General features: G+C 36.0%; 3 protein-coding genes, 1 long non-coding RNA gene and 1 other non-coding gene across 9 annotated transcripts; all 5 read right to left on the bottom strand.

The window, feature by feature from the left end:
- Positions 1–236: 236 nt before the first annotated feature.
- Positions 237–2,869, bottom strand: LOC125215872 (alpha/beta hydrolase domain-containing protein 17B-like). Its single transcript, XM_048117448.1, has 6 exons — positions 2,443–2,869; positions 2,056–2,376; positions 1,672–1,708; positions 1,337–1,573; positions 1,194–1,241; positions 237–883 (listed from the first exon to the last, which is right to left on the bottom strand). The coding sequence occupies exons 1-6, from the start codon at positions 2,733–2,735 to the stop codon at positions 419–421; spliced, it is 1,401 nt and encodes a 466-aa protein (XP_047973405.1). The 5' UTR covers positions 2,736–2,869; the 3' UTR covers positions 237–418.
- A 1,688-nt stretch (positions 2,870–4,557) lies between these two features.
- Positions 4,558–5,313, bottom strand: LOC125211991. The gene is made up of 2 exons (XR_007174591.1): positions 5,202–5,313; positions 4,558–4,670 (listed from the first exon to the last, which is right to left on the bottom strand). It is a non-coding gene; the product is annotated as an uncharacterized LOC125211991 (long non-coding RNA).
- Positions 5,314–7,735: 2,422 nt separating this feature from the next.
- TRNAT-UGU lies at positions 7,736–7,807 on the bottom strand. Its single transcript has one exon. It is a non-coding gene; the product is annotated as a tRNA-Thr (tRNA).
- Positions 7,808–9,029: 1,222 nt separating this feature from the next.
- On the bottom strand, positions 9,030–13,865 carry LOC125217010 (pentatricopeptide repeat-containing protein At4g35850, mitochondrial). Its single transcript, XM_048118828.1, has 13 exons — positions 13,729–13,865; positions 13,299–13,434; positions 12,994–13,156; positions 12,701–12,766; positions 12,510–12,607; positions 12,232–12,349; positions 11,901–12,110; positions 11,575–11,651; positions 10,479–10,572; positions 9,930–9,995; positions 9,716–9,793; positions 9,470–9,571; positions 9,030–9,335 (listed from the first exon to the last, which is right to left on the bottom strand). The coding sequence occupies exons 1-13, from the start codon at positions 13,751–13,753 to the stop codon at positions 9,240–9,242; spliced, it is 1,329 nt and encodes a 442-aa protein (XP_047974785.1). The 5' UTR covers positions 13,754–13,865; the 3' UTR covers positions 9,030–9,239.
- Positions 13,866–17,433: 3,568 nt separating this feature from the next.
- Positions 17,434–22,025, bottom strand: LOC125214042 (E3 ubiquitin-protein ligase RGLG2-like). 5 transcript variants are annotated; one of them, XM_048114896.1, is made up of 12 exons: positions 21,760–22,025; positions 20,657–21,197; positions 19,929–20,013; positions 19,709–19,849; positions 19,506–19,619; positions 19,331–19,428; positions 18,850–18,929; positions 18,661–18,766; positions 18,451–18,578; positions 18,140–18,332; positions 17,954–18,010; positions 17,434–17,863 (listed from the first exon to the last, which is right to left on the bottom strand). In XM_048114896.1, the coding sequence occupies exons 2-12, from the start codon at positions 21,146–21,148 to the stop codon at positions 17,783–17,785; spliced, it is 1,575 nt and encodes a 524-aa protein (XP_047970853.1). In that variant the 5' UTR covers positions 21,149–21,197; positions 21,760–22,025; the 3' UTR covers positions 17,434–17,782. The 5 variants fall into 5 exon arrangements, with proteins under 5 accessions (XP_047970853.1, XP_047970854.1, XP_047970855.1 ...); XM_048114897.1 differs by lacking the exon at positions 21,760–22,025 and adding an exon at positions 21,455–21,562; XM_048114898.1 differs by lacking the exon at positions 21,760–22,025 and adding an exon at positions 21,321–21,445.
- Positions 22,026–22,842: the final 817 nt, after the last annotated feature.

Genomic DNA, 22,842 nt, shown 5'->3' on the forward strand with positions numbered 1-22,842 from the left:
GTGAGTGTCAAATTTTTATGTTGTATATATAGTACTCCTAGTGCAATTGAATTTTTTATTTAAATCTCTTGTACTTACATTGGGAATTTGGGATGATTTGGTAACATGGCTGGCCGAGTTAATAAGAGGTATTCGTTCAATGACTGAAAATAATTCTTTTTGTTGTACTAAAAAACTTGATTTTTTATTTGAATCTCTTGTATATTAGGCTCGGCTAATCAAAATCAACAACTCCGTCACATAAATTTGATCACATGTTAGATTTAATTGAGAATTCCGATCATGAGGTATTGTTGGGATAGTTTCATAACAAATGACAAATAGTTTTGAGACATTCCAAAACCTTTTCCCCTAAACCTTTTCTATACCTCTCACCACCATATATCCACACGAATTTTACAACAAGTACAACAGAGATTTACCCGGTACGCATTCTATCCACGCTCTTCCGCCCTCGTTCCAGCTGATGATCGATGTTCTTCCAAGACTTGTCGATGCAATCAACGCTCCTTCTTGATCTCTCCACTTGATCAAACGATATCCTCAAACTATCAACATTCTGTGGCTGATGCTTTGACCTCTCGGGCTTGTCCATGCTGCGCCTTGGCTTCTCCCTCCTGTCGCTGCTCTTCCTCGGAGCATCAAACATATCTGTACTCTTCCTGGATGGCTCAAACTGATCTATGCTCTTCCTCGTGCTCGTTCTGTGCCATGGAGATCGCTCCACAGTTGCCACAAACTTCTTGAGATGTTTGATGTATTCGGGGTAGAGCTCCAGATTGCAGTGGGTCCCTCCTTTGATCCACAATGGCTCGTATTTCTCTTTGCAGAGTTCCCACAGCTGCTTACCGTGCGAAAAATTAACCACTTCATCTGCAGTTCCCTGGCAACCAACCATCACAAGATTATTTACATCGCAAAGTAACACTTAAATGGGGGTATAAACTAGACTCTCGTACAATAGCTCCAATCACGACTACTTCTTTTTTGATCTCGATCCGAATAGCTAGATAGATACTCCTACTAGCTTGCAATTCATGAAAACTATAGGCCATTCATAATATATAGGCAAAGCAGACTTGAGAAATATTGGACTATATCAAAATAAGCAACCAGCAGCCAACATGGATATACCATTTCCTTCTCTTCAAATAGACTTTCTAAAGTTTTGAATACAAAAAATCAATACTTACATGAATAATGAGGACAGGGCATTTAACCAGTGGGATCTTTTCAATGTTCTGCACCAAGAAACAAGGCAACATAACATTAATTCTACACAACTGAAAGCGAGAAATTTACATCTTAATTTCACACTATGGGAGCGCTATATAACCTTGTAGATGTCGAACCAGTAAGTTTTTTTGACAGAATACATGACTCTCACACCGGAGAGTATAGGACTATGCAAAACAACAGCTCGTACACTAGGCAAACGAGCTGCTAGATCCAAAGTGGGGCCACTTCCCACAGATTGACCATATAAGATAACATCTTCCTGCTTGGTGCCATAGTTCTCCTCCAGACACTTGAAAGCAGCTTCAATATCCGCATACGTATTATGCTCACTGGGCTATAAACAAAAACCAACATCAACCATCTTTTTCTCCACACATCAGTACAGGTTCCAAGAGAAAGATCCCATAAAAAAACATCAGATCTAACACTCACCTTCCCAGTCGACTGCCCGTATCCAGAGTAGTCATACCTGATCATATTCAAAGAAGCTTCACAAAGTTAATCTTTTCTACAATATGTGACACACACACACATACGAATTCACAGGTAGTAAAAACTATGCTAAAATTTATCATTAGATGTAGCAGCAGCAAAATACACAATTTCCAGTATGGTAAAAATTCAATCTTGAGAAATTTTCTTGCTTTCAAAGATTACCATGATGAACATGAAACTAGAGCTTGAAACTCATAATCCAAATAACAAAAATGTGAACGGAAATCGCAGCTGCTTAATCAATTTTATATGCTTTTTGTGAACAAAATTAATTAAAAAACGACTAGAATTGAGTGATTGGAGATGAAAATCCATATGTACCCGAGGAGATTGACGCGCAGATGAATGCTGAGCTCGATGAAGAGCTCGTACATCTGACCGAGATCGGCGGCATTGCCATGGGAGTAGAGAAGCGTGGATGTAGCCATGGGGTGTCGCACGTAGACCGCCACAATCTCGGAGCCCCGCCGGGTGGGGAGGCGCATGACCTCCACGTTCTCGCGGTGGGGGAAAGGGCTCAGCAGCAGCAGCCCCGTGACGCCGTCGTGCACCAGCTTGTACGACGGCGGATTAGGCGGGAAAAACGCCAGCTTGGCCGCCATCGACGACGTCACGCCACCCATATCGTCTCCTCTCCACCACCTAATTACAGAAAAAATTCAAGCGGTGTCTCAAAATTGAATCTGTGATTAACTAAAAGGCGCATACCGTTGCAGCAGAAGCGCGAGGGAGGTGCGGGAAAAAGGGTAAAGCAAGTGAGTGGAAGTGTGGAAAAGAAGCGAACTAAAGTGGGGGGGGAGAGAGAGAGAGAGGGAAAAAATGGATAGAATATTTAGCAAGGGTGGTGTTGATGGCGCATGGGAGGTGTTTGAATTATTGCGCGAGTGAAAATAATGAGGGATGGAAAGGGAGATGAGTAGAGGCTTCCGCCTGCGGCTGCGCCCCCCAATTTCTGCTAAATCCATATTACCAATTTCTGTCTTCTTCTGCCCCCACCACATGCCATGTTTGCTCACTCTCACTCGCCAAACTTCAATCAACAATCCATATCCATCTTCTTCGGGTTAAGTTTTTTGTAGATCAACGGCTGCTGAAATTGATGTCTCGTAATGCCAAAATGATGCATTAATTTGGCATCAAATCCACTTGGAATCTTCTACATTATTTTATCACCTTCTGTGACTTTAGATTTCCTACTTCCTTCTCTTCAATTTCAATCCCTAGTGTTTTGGTCTTTTTTTTAAGTAATTATTCATTAATTCAATTAGGATTTATAATTATTTGTCTATAATTAGTTATTAAATGATCATTCCATACTTAGGGTAAATAAAAATATAATATGAGGTATGTGTTTGGTGGTTAATTGTTTTGTGTTTTGTCGATTAAATGGCATATCGATGAATAACTAGCAGACACTTTATAGATTCAAATTTCTCGAACCATGACCAACTAGACTCTGGATTAATTTTAATTCCAGTTCAGAGTAGCATATCTACTTGCAAGACATTCATTACTTCCCTTTTATTAAAGTGTAAATTGACGAGTGTGTCAGATATAACCAATATCCTCAATTCTCATAATTATACCGCCCGATTTCCCTCTTTTTCCGGATAGTGAGTACCGGATATTGGGTCGGGACAAGAATTACTACGATCTGTTTAAAAGTAGCAGATTATAAGATTTTTTATTGGTGGACAAAGTTAAATTACCAAACTGGCATGTCTACTTGCGAGGTAGTCATTTCTTTCCTTTTATTAAAGTGTAAATAAAAGTAACCGATTGTAAGATATTTTATTGCTTGAGAAAGTGAAATTACCAAACATGATATAGGAAAGTATTTGTCTTTTTGTGAACAAACTTTGCAATTCAATGTCGTGAAGGGACACGTTAGGACATTCAATTATTGAATATACTACCTAATAAAATAATATGACACAGATATCCTGCTCAATTTGGCATAAGATCGCCATTCTCTACCTCTCTCATTCAATCTTTAAATTTACTCATAGTTAGGTTATACTTTAATTAAAACTAGGCTAGGATTGCACATAATGAAGCTACAGAACGCTTATCAAATAAAATTTCCAATGCATATCTCAATTTAGACCCATTTCTATTCTTACCTTGCATCATTGAAATAGGAATTTCTTTGGAATGCTATTTCAATAATGCAAATTCATAAGGGTATACTCTCTGGATCCAAATGTGTAGTTTCAACTCTAGACTACACTTGGTTACTTACAAACACCGTCTTCATAAATCCAACGTGACTCAAATCTAGAACCGACTCATGATTTATAGATCTTAACTGAGTAAGATTTATGAGATCGATTATTGTAAATACCTAAAGTAGAGTCAGAGAATTGAAACTATGCTGATACTTTGGATCCATTATTTTCCGTACAGTTTATCCACCATTGCCCTAAGAAAAACTCTGAAAATTTGCAACAAAAATTCAAATTGGGAGGCGCAAAAGGGCATAGTGTTCCATGTCTTTACCTTTTGTCTTTAAGTCCACAGCGTTTAAATCATTAGTTGTAATAAAGGTAGGGTGAGGTGGAGATGTATGAAATGAAAGTTCAACAAATGCAAAACAAAGTAAAACAACAAAGCATGTGCAAACGTTTCTAGTTTCCATATGTCAAAGCAATGGCCACACAACACATGATGATATAATGATGACTCGTGCTACCTCTAAATTAGTGGTCAAGAATTAGGGTAGCCACTACGTATTAAAGGAAAGTTGAAAAGCACACAATTCTCTAGTCCAAATTTTAACTAAATAACATTTCATTTGATGTTAGGCCATACACACCAAAGGGATACTCAAAAACACAAAAGTTAGTGAATTAGGCAAACATTGCTAAATGCTAAATGCTAATGTTACTTTATCCCAAGACTCCATGACTGATAAAGAGAAACAGGCACACAGCATTCTGCATTTCGAAAGGCAGATGAGAAAGTCGAGCCACTGATATATTCAAGAGCTTTCCAGTTGCAATAACAGGCTATAAAGATGACAGTGAGGAGAAAGTGATGTTGTGGTCCTCAGATCAAACTCCTTTCTATGATTGAATGCAACTACAGTTGGGTATGGAACAACGTATCTACATGATACAGGGAATTTCAAATGCCACGTAGCAGAGAGTTCAGCAGCAAGTATTCTCTTACACATACAATGCTACCATAACAAGTAGTATTAAGGACTAAGGAGCAATACGAGCTACAAGCATGCTACATTCTACTCGTACAAGTGGATTAACTCCAAAAGTAAATAGCAACATTCACATCAAATTTTGGTCATACTGATGAGGGGGTAAAATACACATTTGACAAGGGAGTTTATAATAATAAGATAATGCAGACATGACCAAAATTGAGGTGCCTGCCATATCAGATAATATACGCAGACTAGACTGAAGCAATTAAAATCACCAATGATGCACAAATTAGGCATGCTAGATTACCATGAGTGGAACAAAAGGGTATTGGACCACTTTGAACAAGTTGTAATAGTGGTTATCATTATATTGTGCTCCTATAGTGAAACCAATTACTCTAGTCAATAGGTACGGATGGCATCCACCTATTTGCATATAGTAGGAAACTATTAGTAAAAGGTTGTATCCACAACAAAGATAACCAGGAGCATACATAACAGAATGGGGAAAGGTCAACATATTTGTCTGATCACATTCCAAATTTACCAGAGAAAGAACCTTAAACAATGAAGCATCTATAGATGTAATAGCAGCATAAGGAAAATCTTCAACTTTGTGATGAAGATAAATCTCTACAATCTATGGTCTAAAGACCAGTTGTTTTGACAATCTAAATCCACAGTAATCATTAGAAAATCAAGTGATTGAGATGAAAGGTGAATTAACATGGCTAGAAAGACAAAATTAACTAAATCAAATTTATCAAATCATATAGAATACTACTCAAATTCATCAAATCATACACAAGCATTTTGGATTCAAAGCCTATAATGTGACTTGCTTTTAGAATTAGAGTCCTAACGCTTTTAGGTTAGAACAAGGATAAGAGCACGTGCAAATGAATTGTACTTGAGGAAGAAAGGTCATCGATTAAAATCACGAATCAAAAGACAAGGAATTCACTCTGAACCATAGGTTTCCCAGCTTGTAGTTGAATGATTCGATCAATTTCCGATTGATTCCATATCACAGCTAACTACTATATTTAGATGATAATAATGAGCCATATAGAAAGGAAACCCATTCACGACCATAAATAGTCAATGTAATGAAACTACATTTCCATCTTTTGTTTGTCTATGTATGCCTTTAAGATGAGTGATTCATCAATATCAACCTCTCCTACCAAAAGGCTGCATCATCTTCTCCACCAACAACAAATGATTCTACTCCTATAGACTTTGATAGCAATATTATCGATAAGGATCTCGACTATATGATTTATCATGTACGCAGAGCCTTACAACTTAGACAAGCACAAATCCTTGCAAAGCATATGGTTAACCCAATAAAAGTCACCTAAAGATTCTCAAACAATCCCGACTCTCACATTTCTCCCGAGTCCACAACCACGCTTTCATCATCTCACAAGCCCAAATTGCCTCATATTAAGATTCTTCTCGACCAGTTTTAATATACACTGCAGAAGGGACTGTTGATCATAACTCTTAGCTGCTACTACATAGTACATAGCTGAATTAAACCCTTTTGTAACAGATAATACCCACACAAAACACACCGAAGGTGCTTCATCCACATACATAGCTCGCACGTTTTCTCATAGTCAAAAGTTTGATGAATGAACAAGCCGCTCTGTCCAACTCCAACAAAGTATCAACTAAAGATAAACATATCCCCTGATTCCTAAATCATTATAATGTGTTTAACGTGACTTTCGAGACTAGAACAATTCCCATTCCCCAGTTAGAGCATAGCCATGTGGTCTAATACCTTCCAATTCGGATCCTTTAGATTTTCTACAATAACTTTTTGATAATTTATTTTTCTTAAATTGCAGTAGGAAACTGTTTCACATCAAACACCTTCGTCTAATAAGGTGCTATGGTCATACTGAGCTAATTTCTCACCAATCTACATCCAGTCAGCAGATTACTCCCAACATAAATCAGCTCAGAACATAAACAAGCGGTAACTATCCACCTAAATTATAGTAACTCGGTAAAAACTCGTGATGTATAGTAAATCAATTAAAAAAAAGGAACGCAGAGAATTCTCTGTTGCACATCCATTTCCACAGAAAATGCAAACAAATATCTTAATTATTGATGTCATTGGTTAAGATGGACTATTGTGCCATCAATGGTTGATTAAGCTAACAAAATAATCGAGAATCCAAGGACGAATCTGGAAAGGTCAGAAAAACGGAAAATGGCACAATATATCTCACCGAAACGGCGAAATAACGGAATTACTTCGTCTTCCTCCTCAGCCGCTTCCTAAGCTTCTTCAGCTTGTGCTTATTCATCTTCTTTTTTCTCTTCTTCTTCACACTATCAGCTCGTATCACGTTGGAATCATCCGCCTCGCCATCGGATTCGGGTCGGATGAACGTTGATGGGGAAACCGGGTTGAGAAGAAACTCGAATGAGAAAGTCGGGTAAACTTGGGCGAAGAAAGGATTCTTGGGAATGAAATGATCGATTGCGGGTTGCTCTGGGGTGGGATCATTAGGTTTGGGGATTTGGGTGGGAGCAAAAGGAGAAGGGGGTTTGTGGAAATGGGTGAAGAATGTGGAAGCGGGTCGGGCTTGGTTCCGGATGAGCTTCTGCAGACTTGAAGACGCCATTTTAGAGCGGGAGAATTTGCAGGAGTCAGTTCATTAAGGGGATCGGGAACATATTTTCATGGATTAGGGTTTTTGGAGGGGATTGAAACCCCAAAATGTTAACTGAAGGAGGAGAGAGAGCAGTGTTTTTTTGTAATTTCCTAAAAAACTAAATCATTTTTCAAAAATAAAAGAGCAATTGTTTATTAAAAAGTGCCCCCATGCAGGATCGAACTACAGACCTTCAGTTTACAAGACTGACGCTCTACCACTGAGCTATAGGGGCTGTTTGCTTCAGTCTTTACAGATTATGATTCAGATTTCATTATTGAAAATTGATCTGCCATTGTTGATATCAGTGCTATAGATTATGCAACATGATTGCGGCACAGTGATATCATTTTCGTGGAAGAAACGCGCTGGGCCTTTGACCAATGTAAAACGCACTTGGAGTACACCAAAAGCACGCTCCACATACCTTCATTTAACTACTTAATTATGACTCGTGACATTTTCAAATTCTCTATTTATAAATCACAACCGCTAACTCATGTGTATCTAATTAATTAAAATGGCATTTTCTCTATAATGTCAAGCAGATTAAGTTGGATAGATTTAGAAGTTGTATAGCCTTTTCACCTTCCTAATGACTCTTTTACTCGACGAACAGTCTTTTTTTAACTTCTACAGCCTTTTTTCAACTTTAACATAATTATATATGCAATCACTTATACTTAATTTCAAATTTACACCTAACGTAGAATATACTACTAAAAATTTCAAAATGGCTTGACGGTAGTAGAATCACCTTAATCCAAAATACAACACAAATTAAATAAAAATAATTATTAATAAACGAGATACCACCAAACAACAAATCAAAAGGAATGCAACCTCAAAACATTAAAAACGCATCAAGAGGAATTGCAATTTGATTTATACCCCTTCGACATTCATCTAACTTTTGATCGACACAATATTAATGAAATACGGAGTATAAAAATAAATTGGTGAAAAAAATAATGAAATGTGTATTCTACTCTTATAAAATATGATAGATGGTGTGTTTCAAAAATAAAAATACATAGATTTTCAAATTTTAAATCATATCATTTTCTAATAATATGATTCGTTTCAATTTTATTTTTTAGGAATAAGAGACGTCTATTTTATTGAACTTGACATGTCATCCAGTCTTATATTTTGATGCAACATGAGTTTCTATTTGAAGTTAATTAGCTCATATCAATACATCGACTTAGTTGGAATCTATTTGGAATCTACTTGATGTATGTGGACGCTTACTACCAATGTCCTTAATAAGCATAAAACCAGCCGAGAGAAAGAAGATAAACCAAATGCTTTATTCCAATTTTTTATATCAAATCATAGCATATTGGACCCTAAGAAAACAAGTAAATTACTAAGCTAATTTGACATATGTTCTCCTCGAGCGTGCAGCTTGATGATAGAACCGTACACATACATCATGTACCAACAAGATGGAGTAATACAGAATCAAAGCATCACTTTTGCGACGCACATTTCAAATTGCAATTTTAGGCTTACACTGAAATCATAACAAGCCGCTCAATGCAAAATAGCAAGAAAGTACCTGCCTATAGGAATTATTCAGCTACAAGAAAACCATCAAATCAAGAAGATAAACTCATGTTGCTCAATCCTAACCCAAAAAATAATTTCATCCATTAGTTTATCTATCTTCCACCTCCTGGTCCAGCTTTAGCTTTAAGATTGTTAAGAGTCGTGGTTACCAACATCAGTCGTGGATCATCCTCCGGTATCTCTCTTTCCTGAAACACAAGCAGAACTGATAAGAATCCCAACGTTATTCAAGGATCATAAGCTATAAAGGGTGTCTTTGTGGTTCCAGCAATGCAAACTTCATTATCATGTTCTGTTTCACAGGGGAAATATAAAAACTCACTTTCAGCCCTTTGTGATATGCTTCGACAGTAGGGAGCAAAGGGGTCATTTTACGAGATTGCATCATATCCCACAACATGTTGGCAACAGTGTACCCGCCGGTCTAATAGAACAAAAGAATAGAAAAATAAGAAGTTATTGGACAGGAAGAGCTGGGGCAAAGCAGCATGCAGTTATAGACAAACAGAACAAGATTTGTGAACAGAAGTTTGCTAACAGAAATTATTGTTTTCATTTATTAGCTAACCTTTTCACCAGATGCAGCTAACAGGAGATCATTTGCCATTTTGAAACTCAAAAACATGCCCCTGTTATTGAGATCAACCTGGATGACGAACAATAAGTTAGAAACTTTATGCACCACTGAAAACTGACATCAACTAAAACTGTGGGTGTTCCACTCATCTACAAATTGAAATTGGAAAGGCATATGGATGACTGTAGTGAAAGCTATAGCATACAAGAATGTCTTGAGCAACTTGCATGCCCCTTTCTGTATACCCAACCATCGCTCCTTCTGCGAGAGTCTGCATGGCAGGAAAAGTTGAATCACTAAACCAAGTTATTTGGCTTATAACTGTAGGAAGATGAACAAGTTTTCAAGTATACTGCATATCAGTGAAAAGAATATGCTATAACACATTATTGTAACCAAAAGCTCAGGGAATAAACAACTACGAAAAAGGCAGCTATAAGATAAATTTCACGATTCATAGACTTTGTAACCAAGCTTTATTGCAAGATATAGATTTGTTTTGGAGTTCAGACACTCATTAGATTTCAACAGTATGCCCAATTCAGCTAGCAAACTACAATCTGACTAGGTAAGCCATCAGGTCGATGAAATTTAGCAATCAAACTAGTTTACTTCTACAGAAACTCAGCAAAATTAATTGACTACTTTCTGTTTCATCATTGTTGGTGTGACATAATGAATAAATTGGCTGCAGCACAATGCACTCTGAGATGAACATATCTGGTCGAAGAAAGGGGTATGCTTAAGAACTCACCGAAAAAAGTTCTACCATAGGGACTCTGTTTGAATTCATGTACTCTTCAAAAAATTTCAACCCCCGGTCCAAGTCCCCAACAGAAAGAACGCACCTGCATTAGGATAAGCATAGATGCTAAAACAGGTCAACATCTGGAACCAGAGGACACGTATCTGTCTTACACACGAGCAGTGCGTTTTTGTAGCCAAGATAGCAGGTATAATTAATATGTGATAAAACAGATCAACTAATTATTAGGTTGGTTGGTGCTTTAGAGTATTTTTCTTTCTGTGATATTCCACATCAGGATTATTAGGATTATTAAGTTATTTGCTCACATTTGATTATTAAATTTGTTAAATATAAATATTATGTTGTTCACCTACTTAATTTATCAACCCAAAAGGCCATATACATGTTTAACAGTTAGAAGAAATTTGTATAGCAAAAATTAATTTGATCCAACCTTTTCCCTTTCGTAAATCAAAGCATGGGGTTTCCAACATAATACACCTTATGTTGAACAAAATGGGCTCTAGAAATAAAATTTCAAGGAGAAATATATAATGCTAAATTAAAACATCTGATCCTCACCTTTCTTCTCCAAAGATACTAACAAACTCATTGCCAAAACTTTCTTCATATGTCAAAGATACAATACTAGTTATAAGACTTATATGTAAATATAGACAGCTTTATTTTTTTAATCATGTGAAACGACATTTTCCATAATAAAGCTTAAAAGTCCTTTGGTTCCATCTTTATAAGGATCTTGGTGAAGTTAATTCAAGTGTTCCAGAGTTCAACTTCAGATTCACCTCCTAAAATCAGAGTTTACATTATACTCCATACGTAAAATATCTTGTCGCCGTACTCCTATTTTTTCAAATTAATCAAAACCTTTTCAATGAAAAATGAGATTAGAAAGGTGGCTGAAGAAGTTCAAACTTCAAAATATGTGGCCATTTACAATAAGTTCATTCTATATGCACATGTGGTGTTAAAGGTCGAACATTATCACAAAGCTAGAAAATTAAGATAACAATTAGATGAGAATCATGAGATTTTCAATACCGAATCTAAAGTTTTTAGGGGACAGTCAATTGTCACAAACCTCATAATTTGCATCAGTATAAAGACATCAGGAGTTTTCCCATCCTTCTCTAGCATCTCCAGAAGTTTGTCAGTAGCCTGCCAGGAATGAATAGTCAACCTAAATGTAAGTGAAGGAGAAGATAATAATACTCGTAAAGAGCACTTTCTTGCGAGCTTTGCCCGTAATCCAGAAAGAGCACAATATATGATACATGAATGCCTTAGTACATATGCTTACACTACCATTGATCAGTTAGCTATGTCTTGACTATAGAGGTACACAAAAAGCACTCTTCCAAGACGGGAATAAATGTCAACAGAAACATTATATCATTCACTCATTACCTGGACATCCTTAAGGTCAGCACAAGCAAGAAATGCAACATGGTATACAGTTAACTGTCTGGCTATGAATCCAGCACGGCGATGAACATATTCCGCTGTGGGCAGATTGTATAGTTCTTCTTCAGTAATTCCCTTCATAACATTTTCAGCAATGTCTGTTGTATGATCAACTGAGGACCATCCTTTAGACTGTTCAACGAGCTCAAGAATCTTGCCAGAAAAAAAAAGAGCAAGATATATCTCAAATATTTTTAACTAAAAAATCGCATATATACTAATGGAATAGGAAGTATAAACTTCATAAATTTACAAGCACAAATTGTATATTTACTTTGGAAGCTGTATCACTGGAGGGAGGTGACTTGTTCCTGTGTGCAAGTATAAGTCCAGCATAGCAAAATTTGTTCAAACCAAGACCAGCAGCGGTCATATCTCGTACTATTGCATATCTGCAAGACAATATGAAGATAATGTGCTATTAGGACATGGAAGTTATAGTACTAAAAAGTATAGAATATTAAGTAAGAACTAAGAAGCCACCTGAAATGCACAAGTACTAATACATATCAACCAGGAAAAGAGAGAGAGAAATACAGACAATAATCTTACACACGGTCAACTCTTCCAGATGCTGCACATGCATGAAGTAAGCATATGAAGGTTTGTCCAGTAGGTTTCACTTCTGATCTCTTCATTTCCTCTAGAAGCTTCAGTTAAAAGGAACAACAGCTCTTTAATTACTTTTCACTATTCTTCAATAGCACAAAGCAAGAAACAATGCATCTAAGCAGTGTCAGTACCGAAATTGCCTGATCAGAGTTATTGCACTTTCCACAGGTAGATATCAAGTAGTTGTACAGAGCCACCTGATGAAGATGAAACGATTTTCATTATCGTTGTTAGTAAACTGGCAATAATGATTGGCAGAAAATATCAGCATTGGATCACCGATCTGCTGATGCCATCTTCTGCATACAAGCTTACATTGCATGTGTATTGCTCCAAGGACAATCATGGAAGTAAATCCAATTTTATTGATCAACTATAAATTACAATTATAAGAGGTGGTAGCAAATGGTGGGAAAGGACGTACATCTGGAACCAGACCCATAGCTCTCATTTCATCGCGGAAAAAGAATGCGTCTTGTATTCGAGCCCCTTTCATTGTCCCTACAATAAGTGAGTGAAATGTGTCCCTCTCTGGCTTCACTCCATCCAGCATCATATCGTCATACACATCCCTCAGCAAATAATTCCTGATACTCGAAAACGATACCCAGCATTGTCAAATACAGTACGAAACAAAATGTGAAAACTTTTGTTCTAATTCGACTTGAAATGAAAAATACAGCATACGGAGTCTAAAAAACTGAAGAAAGGGTGCAAAATGAATCGAACCTTCGCTGAGCAGTGAGCGAGCCAATCACAGTATTGTACCCAGGCTCATCGCTGGCATAATTTCGCTTCGCATACTCCTCCGCTGGTGCACAGAAATTCCGACGCCCTAACGCCCGAACCACAGCACGATTGTTTCCTGAAGCCACAATAATCCAAACCGAACCAAATAATTAAAATGAAAAATCGAAACTCTACCAATCCAATCCGAGGTAGATGCTTACATACACATATAGATTTATTGTTTCATCCAACACCTAATGGACTACAGGATCTTCACCATCCACTATGTATATAGACTAGCAATCGCAAACAGATATGAATACATTCAAATTCCAAATCTGTACTAAACACTGCCCACTGAATGCAATTCAGCAGATAATTGCATAAAAATTTGGATGTACGTAAATTAGCAAGATTCGAAAATGAGCACCTGAGATAGCGCGGAGGAGCTTCATGGTGGAAAGAGTAGTCGGGAAATTGAATTGGGTGTTTTTTGAGGGTTTTGATTGCCAGGAAGAATAGGAACTGCGGTGATAAACCCTTGGGGTTGGAAATATGCAACGTGGCGACTTTACAAGATAGGTGTATGGAGATTTTGTGCACCTCTGCTCACCCAAACTGTTTTCTTAATCGCTGCACTTTTAAGAAATCGTGTTTACCAGTAGCAGGCATGACATGAGAAATTACTCGACTAGAATAAAAATAATGTTAACTAATGAGCTAATTACCTATATAATGACCAATAATGAAAGCCTTAAATTATTGGAATTATAAGTACTAAACAGTATATTAAACTGTCTCACATCTAAATCAACTAACACTGCGAAAAACTTAATTTTTAAGGACACAAAAATTGAGATGCAATTACTTTCATTGGAAAATTTTTAAAAATAACAATATTTTAGGACTCAAAATAAAGCGTTAAAATGAAGAACAAATTAACTTAATCTTTTGCTTTCTTAGGACATTTTTCATTTGCGTCCTCTAATTTTAGTTGAGACATGCACTAACAATAAGTATATTTTTTTAAGCGTTATGAGTATATTTAGAAACACAAACTAGTGTCCTTAATTATATTAAAAATATCTTTAACAATTTTTTTTTTTAGTGCTATAACTGATGATTTAATGAAAGCAAAGTTTATAAATTATGAATTTTAATTGAAAAAAACTTATTCCTACACCTCATTGTGAGTATGAAAAAACGGAGTACCTCAGTGTGATAAATTTCTTAATCTGTTAAAGAAGCCCATAGGCAGTATAGGGGTTGGGCCGAATTTTTTTTAAAAAAATTGTACTAGTATAATTGTAGAAAATTATTATGCAGTGAAAAATTTCCTTCCTAGCCATGCTTTCTCTTCGAATTTAAAATTTTACATGTTAAAATTTTGTGTTGGAAATTGTTGTCTATCTTCTTCATATTTTTGTAACTTTTAAGGGAACTATTGGCATTCCAAAATTGCTCATGGTTTGGTTAATAGTATAGTAATTAGCTTATGGATCATAGAGTACTAAGAGTAGTACTATATGCCTTATAGTTGGAATTAGGTAGAGTGTTTAAGATACAATTACTGTTGAAGTGTTTGACTAAGAACTTCTATTGTTAGTCATTTAGCTCAAATTTGATTACTCGTATCTTCTTTGAGATCCATGAATGTTCATATTTATGTTAAGCCAGATTTATGAAATAAATAAAATAAAACTTGATTGGTTAAACGATGTATTGATGATATACAACAAAAGAGAAATTTCAGCCTCCCAAGTTTAAGTTTGTGAATCATATAGTTATGATACTTTGACTGGCTCTATTGAATAATCTTCCCAACTATCTTTTGTCCTAATTAATTGGAAGATTATACAATTTGAATTTCATCCCACACATCTGCAATTTATTAGTACTAGCTTGTATCTGTATCTCTTTGCCTCAAAAGCATAACTTCAAAACTTTTTCATTCATTCCATAAATCAATCAAAAAAACACAAATTGCAAAGTGCATCATTACTAGAGAAGCTGATGGTTAATTGCAAAGAGAGGTATAATTAGGAAATACAACTACTACAAAAAAAAAAAAAGAAATAATAAAAAAATTGTGAAAGCTTAACTAAGAATAGGCGACAAGAGGAGTAGTGCGATGGTTGATTAATGGAGTTGGATTGATTTGGGTGAACAAATAATTCCCAGCAAAGAGATACCCAAAATGAGTCCTGCTTTCCTTCAATCTCACCCAAATCTTTCTCCACTCTATCTTCATTCCCACTAAATTCTTGCATCTCACCATCTTCACTCTCACTTTCCTCCTCATCCTACATTTCTTCCATGATCTCTTCCTCGCGCCCTCGTGGTCCAGCACCGTCTCTTGTTTAAGCCTTTGGTAAGAGGGCCTTGCACCTGACCACCCCATCATCACACTCACACACCTTATTTTTAACAAGTTGAGAGGATCAAGAATATACATACTTCAAATATGGGGTAAACTTGTGGTATTATATAGCAATATTCGACTTTGTGCATGCACATGGAATTCCATCTAGTATGCTAAAGCTTCTAATTATATCAGAATTAGGTGTTAGGTTTGTAGCTTTATTATGGCAATTGATTGCAACCAAAAGCTATCACTCTCTATTTATTGACTGCTTTTTCTTGGTGAAAAGGGTGGAGGTCAATTGCTAGCTACTCTTTTTTCAAAAATTAGAAACAGACACCTTAATTCTTTGCAAGTGTTTTCCTTTCTTTTTTTTTTGAGATTCAAGTGATGAACTAAACGCATACTATTACCACAACTCAAACATTTCTATCTATTTGAAAAACTGATCAACACCTTGATCAGAATTGAACTAGCTAGTAACCTTTCCCTGAAGGGAGACTTGTGCACCAACTTTGCTTGACAAATTCAAATTTTGGGTGATTTTAGAAAGAAAAAAAAATCGACTTTTTTTGTATTATACCAATATATTTAAAGGGAAAGACGTCAATGCCATTGGTGTGTTCGAGTAATGCAAGATAGTATATGTGAATAATAAAAAAAAAACACTCAAGTAACATACCCACCCTGTTGATCATTAATAATTTGACAGGACTTTATATATTTTATATATGAATCAAATTTACATGTTAAATATAGACCATACTTTTGTTGGGAAGTACATGTGGCAAAATCAATTTTTGTCACCCGCTTCATATTCTACTACTCCCTCCGTCCCGTAGTATTAGACTCACTTCTTTTGGGCATATGATTTAAGGAATTGATATTTAAATAGTTAAAGTGGAGAGAGTAAAGTATGAGAGAGTGAAAAAGTAGGGGAGAGAAGAGAGAAAAAAGTAGGTGGAGAATAAAATAAGATAGATGTTTTTGCTAAAAAAGGAAATGAGTCTAATATGTTGGGACATCCCAAAAAGGAAAGTTGGTCTAATACCTTGGGACGGAGGGAGTATAATTATTTATCCTCAAATTTGATATGTAGTACTTGATGTTTAATTTTTCAATTATTAACTAAAGATTCACCAATGCAATTAACTTTTATAATTAATTGGAATTTTTTTTAGTTAAAGAAATTATTATTTGGCTTGATTATTCAAAATTAGGCATAAGTATTTTTCATTACATTTTGGGTAGTAAATGTTAATTAGTTTATATTACTCATATAATAATACATTAAAATTTTATTATATATTAAAATAATGAAATCAATAGTAGGAAGAATTGATAAGGTGAAAACATGACATGTGCAATGATTTGATTAGGTTCTGTTTTAGTGTTCTGTTAATCTGTTGCTTATAGGACATAGCACAAAAGATATGATAAATTAGGTGCACAAAACATCTTAATCACTCGTACTATAATAAATGATTCATGCGAATATGTAACATGTTGCACTGTCAAATTTAAGGTTGTGACAACTACATTCACAATCATGACTCAACTATGTATAACCAATTACATTTATTATTACAATAAGTAGATACAATTATGTAAATGTGATAGTGTGAGATTCAGTAACTGAGCCAAGGTACAAGGAAGTGCTCAATGCAATAATGTACGTTCATTATCTACATTAATACGATGTTTATTTCTTACCAAGACTTGTCACTGTTCATCTTCTTTACTTTCAAGTATATATAGAAGTAATAAAACAAATTTAAACATAAATATACTTGTATAATTGTTCCATTACATAGTTAAACTACACACAGTTCACCAAATGTGGCCTTCACATATAAAAAACGAGAATATACAGCAGAGAATTAACAAAAAATAATGTATCCAAATCTGCAAATTCCGAGTAGATTTACAAACAATTTTTCTTCTGAGGCAGTGAAAAATTCGAACAAGCAGTGTTTTTATGATCTTTTCTTCATCATTTTCTTTGGCAACCAAAAAATGTGAATGAGGCTATGGCTTCATTTGTACGACGTCGAGGGCCAATATAAAGAATCATGTGGTAGGGTTAGCACCATTGCGTTGGACGAGCTACTTACTAGAGGCTTCAGTAAAGCTTTATTCTTGTCTCTATCCGACTCCTGCATACCGGGCATAGCTGAAGGTCTTGTCCACACCCGCAACACGTCTAAAAATACAAGAGATTTTAACTCAGCCTTGTTGCATCTCCATACAAATCAATGTCCCATTAGAATTGCAGATCAAAGAAATAGATTACCTGATGACCGCAACCAAAAACCATGTCCTTCGGATTACTAAGGCATATGGGACAAATCTGCATATCGAGCTCGTAATTTAGTTCTTGATATAAATCTTGGATAGACAGAAAATGATGAGGGCAGATTTGATATTACAAAACATATGATTTGTTCTCGTAGGTGTAAAAATGAATGTGCGTATTTACCTGGTGTCCATAGTTAGAACTTGCAGCGGGAGGAGCTGTTGCAGCGGGAGCAGTGTAGTCGTAGTATGAACTAGAGCTGTACTGATAAGCATCTGCTGGCGTGGGTGAGGGCGTTGAATTGCCGCCAAATGCTGCTGTGCCATAGACAGGAGGAGGAAGTGCAAATCTCTCCGTAATGTTCCCTTTCCTTCCACTGAAATGCCCAAAACATGGACAAGTAATCAGAGCGTTGCAAATAGACTAAAAGGGATCGTTGCGGGTACAGACAAGATGAAGAGACACACAAAAGTAAACAGACGTGAGAGAATTACCCCAACAGATTAAGCTCTATCGTTGCTTTATACTGAGTAGGGATTTCCATCAATGCTGCAAGCGCAAACTCTGTTTCTTTCCGATTTTGTTGTGTATTTTTAACCATAATCTCCGTGAAGTTGACAAACTAAACGCTCAAATAGCATATCAGTGAAAAATATAGTACATACTAACGAATTAAAGATGTATAATCTGAAGAAGAGATTCACCTGGAAATTATCGAACTCCCTTGCAGGTATATAGTCGTCAAATTCCTTCATCGTATCCCAGGGGCCATCTCCAACCCCGACCAAAACAACGGATAGAGGCAACTTGCTGCAGGTATTATAGCAACATTACTTCAACATGTTCACTCCAAAGTTGATAAACAGAATATAGCTCGTGTTTGCTAATAATACCTAGCTTCGACTATTGCTTGAACAGTCTTTTGCTCCTGCGGACTCAGCTGACCATGTTGGGTATCAACACTTCTGGTGACCTAAGAAGATGACAGGATAAATGAGACGAGTACAACCAAATACAAATGACAGGATAAACGAGATGTGTAAATTAAAAATATAGTATTAAAGATCAGGAGTAAGTTAGTGCCTGCAAGCGTAGACTTGGCTGAAATCTTAACTCTTAAGAAGATATTAACAGCTTCTCACAACAATTAATAACAACCAATCCCAACATGTTGAAATATTGAAATATGTGAGCATAATATTAGGACTTCAAACAAAGATTCCAGAAAATCATATTGTGTGGAAGTCACAACTAATATCTATGTTTTTTTAGTCTTCAATTCTTAACTTTTTCTTCGAACTTCACAACACTACAGAATTTTACTGCAGTTTACTCACAACTACTCTACATGACCAACGTACAAAGGTAGCATACCTGTCCATCTGCAATAATCACTAAAACATGGAACTGGCCCTGTTTCTGCTCAACAACAGTCATAGCCATTTCGATTATTGGTGCAAATGATGTTGGGCCTGCAGCAAGGTAACTGTAAGACAAAAAGATCTACCAAGCTCCATAAGATAGGCTAAACATGGATTAAATAGTTAACCTGCCAGCTTCAGATTCGGAACAAGTTCTCTGTAACGACGCAGAACTTCCTCAAATCCGTTGCAATGCCTTCCATCAGGATAAAAACTAAATACATCTTGATCATGAGTCGATGCTGCCAAGTTCAATTTTTAAACAAAGAAACTGATCACATATTGCTACAGAAACTATAGGTTTAAGAAGACACAATTTATCACATAGTACCATCTCCAAACCCATAACAAGGGATCAAATTATCGTCATCAAAAGCTGCCAAGGTTTTCCCTACAATGCTTATGGCTTGTTCGTAGGGATTCAGACCACCTCCAATGTGATGTAAGCTTTTACCATTATATGAGTTCTTGCCTAAAAATGAAACCAAGTTTAGAATATTTATCCAGAAGTTCTAGTAATGTAATTAATGTATATGGATACATAAACCTACCAGTCCATTCATTGCTCTTAGTAAAATCAATCCCAATAATTAGGTTTGAAGACTCAAGACCAGCTTGTGCAAGAGCTTCAGAAACCTGCAGAAATCAGATCTGATATTTGAATCTCCTCAACAAGACTAATTCTCAAGATTCATATATATATATTTGCGAGTTCGTATAGGCCACGGTATTGAAAAAGTAAAGAAATGAGTCTTTGAAAAAATGACAACGGAAACCAAAAAAAAAACTTATACACACTCAACATAAGGTCATTCAGATAAGAATTATTTGACCACTCCAGCTACCTCCACGTAAATCTGGCCTTCATATGTCATCCCTAGTACTCAAATTATAGATATCTCAACATTTAGATAAGACAATTTGAAGGAAGAATTTGATGTATGCTCTCATTATTCATCTCCCGGAATGATTTTCTGAAAGTGCAACAAATGCACATAAAAGTTGCAGATTTGTCAGAGAAATTGGACTGGATAACTTATATAGTTCTGTCAGTCTTGTCCAAACTTTAGCTACCAAGGGTGAAAATTTCATGTGAATTTTATATGGAGATGAAATTGAAGCTAAACCTCCCCAGTCTTGTGGGAAGGTATGCCCCCTCAGATTTTTCATGCAGCCAATTCATTTCAACAGAGACAAAACAGTATTCAAACATATCACACGCGATATCAGATAAAACCACCAATTCTGAGGTCTTCCACCACAGAAATACCACACGTACCTCCTCTAATGAATGATAGTTGTCAGCAATCCTTGAATACCTCTTATCAAACCTCTTGTTTGGTACATGTACTTGAGAAGTAGGCATATGGTAAGGGGCGGGAACAGGTGGTGGACACGCATGATCTTGGGGCGGAGCGTTGAACTGGTTAACCGGGGGATATCCTTGTGCTGCTGGATGCTGATACGGATACGCTACAGGAGGGTTATGAGGATATCCTGCTGGTGCTGGTGCTGGTGCTTGATACGGATACGCTATGGGAGGGTTCTGATCATCATATTGTGAATTCGATGATTCAGTGTTTATGCCATCATTCTGCCACCCTGCAGATGAACTAGAACCAGTTGTTGAAGGTTGATTCGGCTTAGGATAATTTTGTGCATACTGCGAAACCGATGCCTGAGAATAATCATGCTGCCATCCCGACGAAGAACTAGACTGGGTTGTTGAAGCAGGCGGCCAACTCCCCTCGCTCGAATTTTTATTTCCCATCAAGTCAGAAAAAAAAATCCCCCCAATATTTCACAATTATCAAATCCTCCTACAGCGCAGAGTGGATCACAGAAACCAGTCAATTTATAATCCAAAAGTTCCGACACAAAGCACCCCAACTAAAAATGAAAAGTGCAATTATTACAAGAGAAAAGTAGGGAATCAAGAAAACCTCGCAACAACAAAAAATAGGATAAACCAAATTCAGCACTAATATCAGTATACACCATAAGAAAAGTCAAAATTAAAATGTGAATTCGATAAAATTTAAAGCAAGGCGGCTTCGAGAGAGACGAAACAGCGTACTGGTTAACGGTGGACCGACTTTGAAAGATCATACAAGTCTCTTTCAAATTGCTCTTATCAAATTATACCAGATATTTTATCTGATATTACTCCATAATTCAATTTATTAGATACACTCAACTCCAAAACATTGAGATAAGGACAAGAAGAGACATCTATACACTATCTACAAAGAAACTTCCAATCTAAGCAAAAATGTGAAATGACAGTCAAACCCCATCATCTCCCTCGTCTTTAAAAGGTACCAAAAACATCAAATTTGTAGCTTTAGAACACTCGGCCATCCTTTTCAATATCCCACTTACCAGGTTAATCAAAGAGATAGACGAGCAGCGAAAACTAGAGACTTGGCAACATTACTTCATCGCCAGGATTCAGAATCTGTTTGGGAAAGAAAAGGGAATTTGATCCGGAATCAGAAACGAAAAGAGTTCGACTTTTCTGAAGAATTATTATTTTTCTTCTCAGAAGGTTATAATTATTTTAATGGATACTGGTAATGGGAAAGAGGACGGTGGTGTATACCGAACTCACCATATTCCCAGCCAGTTTCTTTCTAACGAAACACCCCAACTCTTTTCCACGGTTTTTTTTTTATGTTCCACCTTTGGAATTCTGTTTTCACTTTTCATTAATCTGGTTTTTGCATATTTATTTTATACTGTATTTGACGTTCATTTATATGTGTGACTTAGATGTTCTGATTTATTTGAAATTATTTTATAGAAAAAAGGTTAAGTTACATGCGTATTATATATTTATATATTTTTAATGAAATAATACAATACTGATTGTTTAATTAATTAGTGGTCACATTCATACAACTTCACAAATTCTATTGTTGTGTGATAATTGTGAAACTTCACAGTTTTATCCATTCAGATTTTAAAGTTGTCAATTACTAGAATTTTACTCTACTTCATTACAATTTATCTTTTTTACTACATTCGCCTATAAAAAAATAGTTTCAGTTGTGAACGGCACTAGTTAAATGCAAAATTGATAAAATAAAAAGGATATAGATTTGAAAAAATGATTGAAATGTTAGTAATAAAAGAGATAAAGGATTGAAGGTTTTCTTTTGGGATGAAAATATGTATTATCTTCCCTAACAAAAAATAGCATATACTAGTACTCTAATGTTTTTACTGTGGGATCTGCTATGGTTAATCTCTATTACATTTTCATTAACGAAGGTAGTACAATTTTGTCACATGTCATGCAATAGATTTGATTGGAGAAATGGGGTATTTTAGTGCTATTTAACGGATTGTTTATTTCGGGGACTCAGAGTCTTACTGGATTTTATTCGTTATCCTCTCGATAAAGCGAAACTCTATTATTCGTTATACTTATTTCGATAAAAGCGAGAAATATAAAACCAAAAT

The sequence above is a fragment of the Salvia hispanica genome, chromosome 3, assembly GCF_023119035.1.
Source record: "Salvia hispanica cultivar TCC Black 2014 chromosome 3, UniMelb_Shisp_WGS_1.0, whole genome shotgun sequence".
In the NCBI taxonomy this organism is placed as follows: Eukaryota; Viridiplantae; Streptophyta; class Magnoliopsida; order Lamiales; family Lamiaceae; genus Salvia; species Salvia hispanica.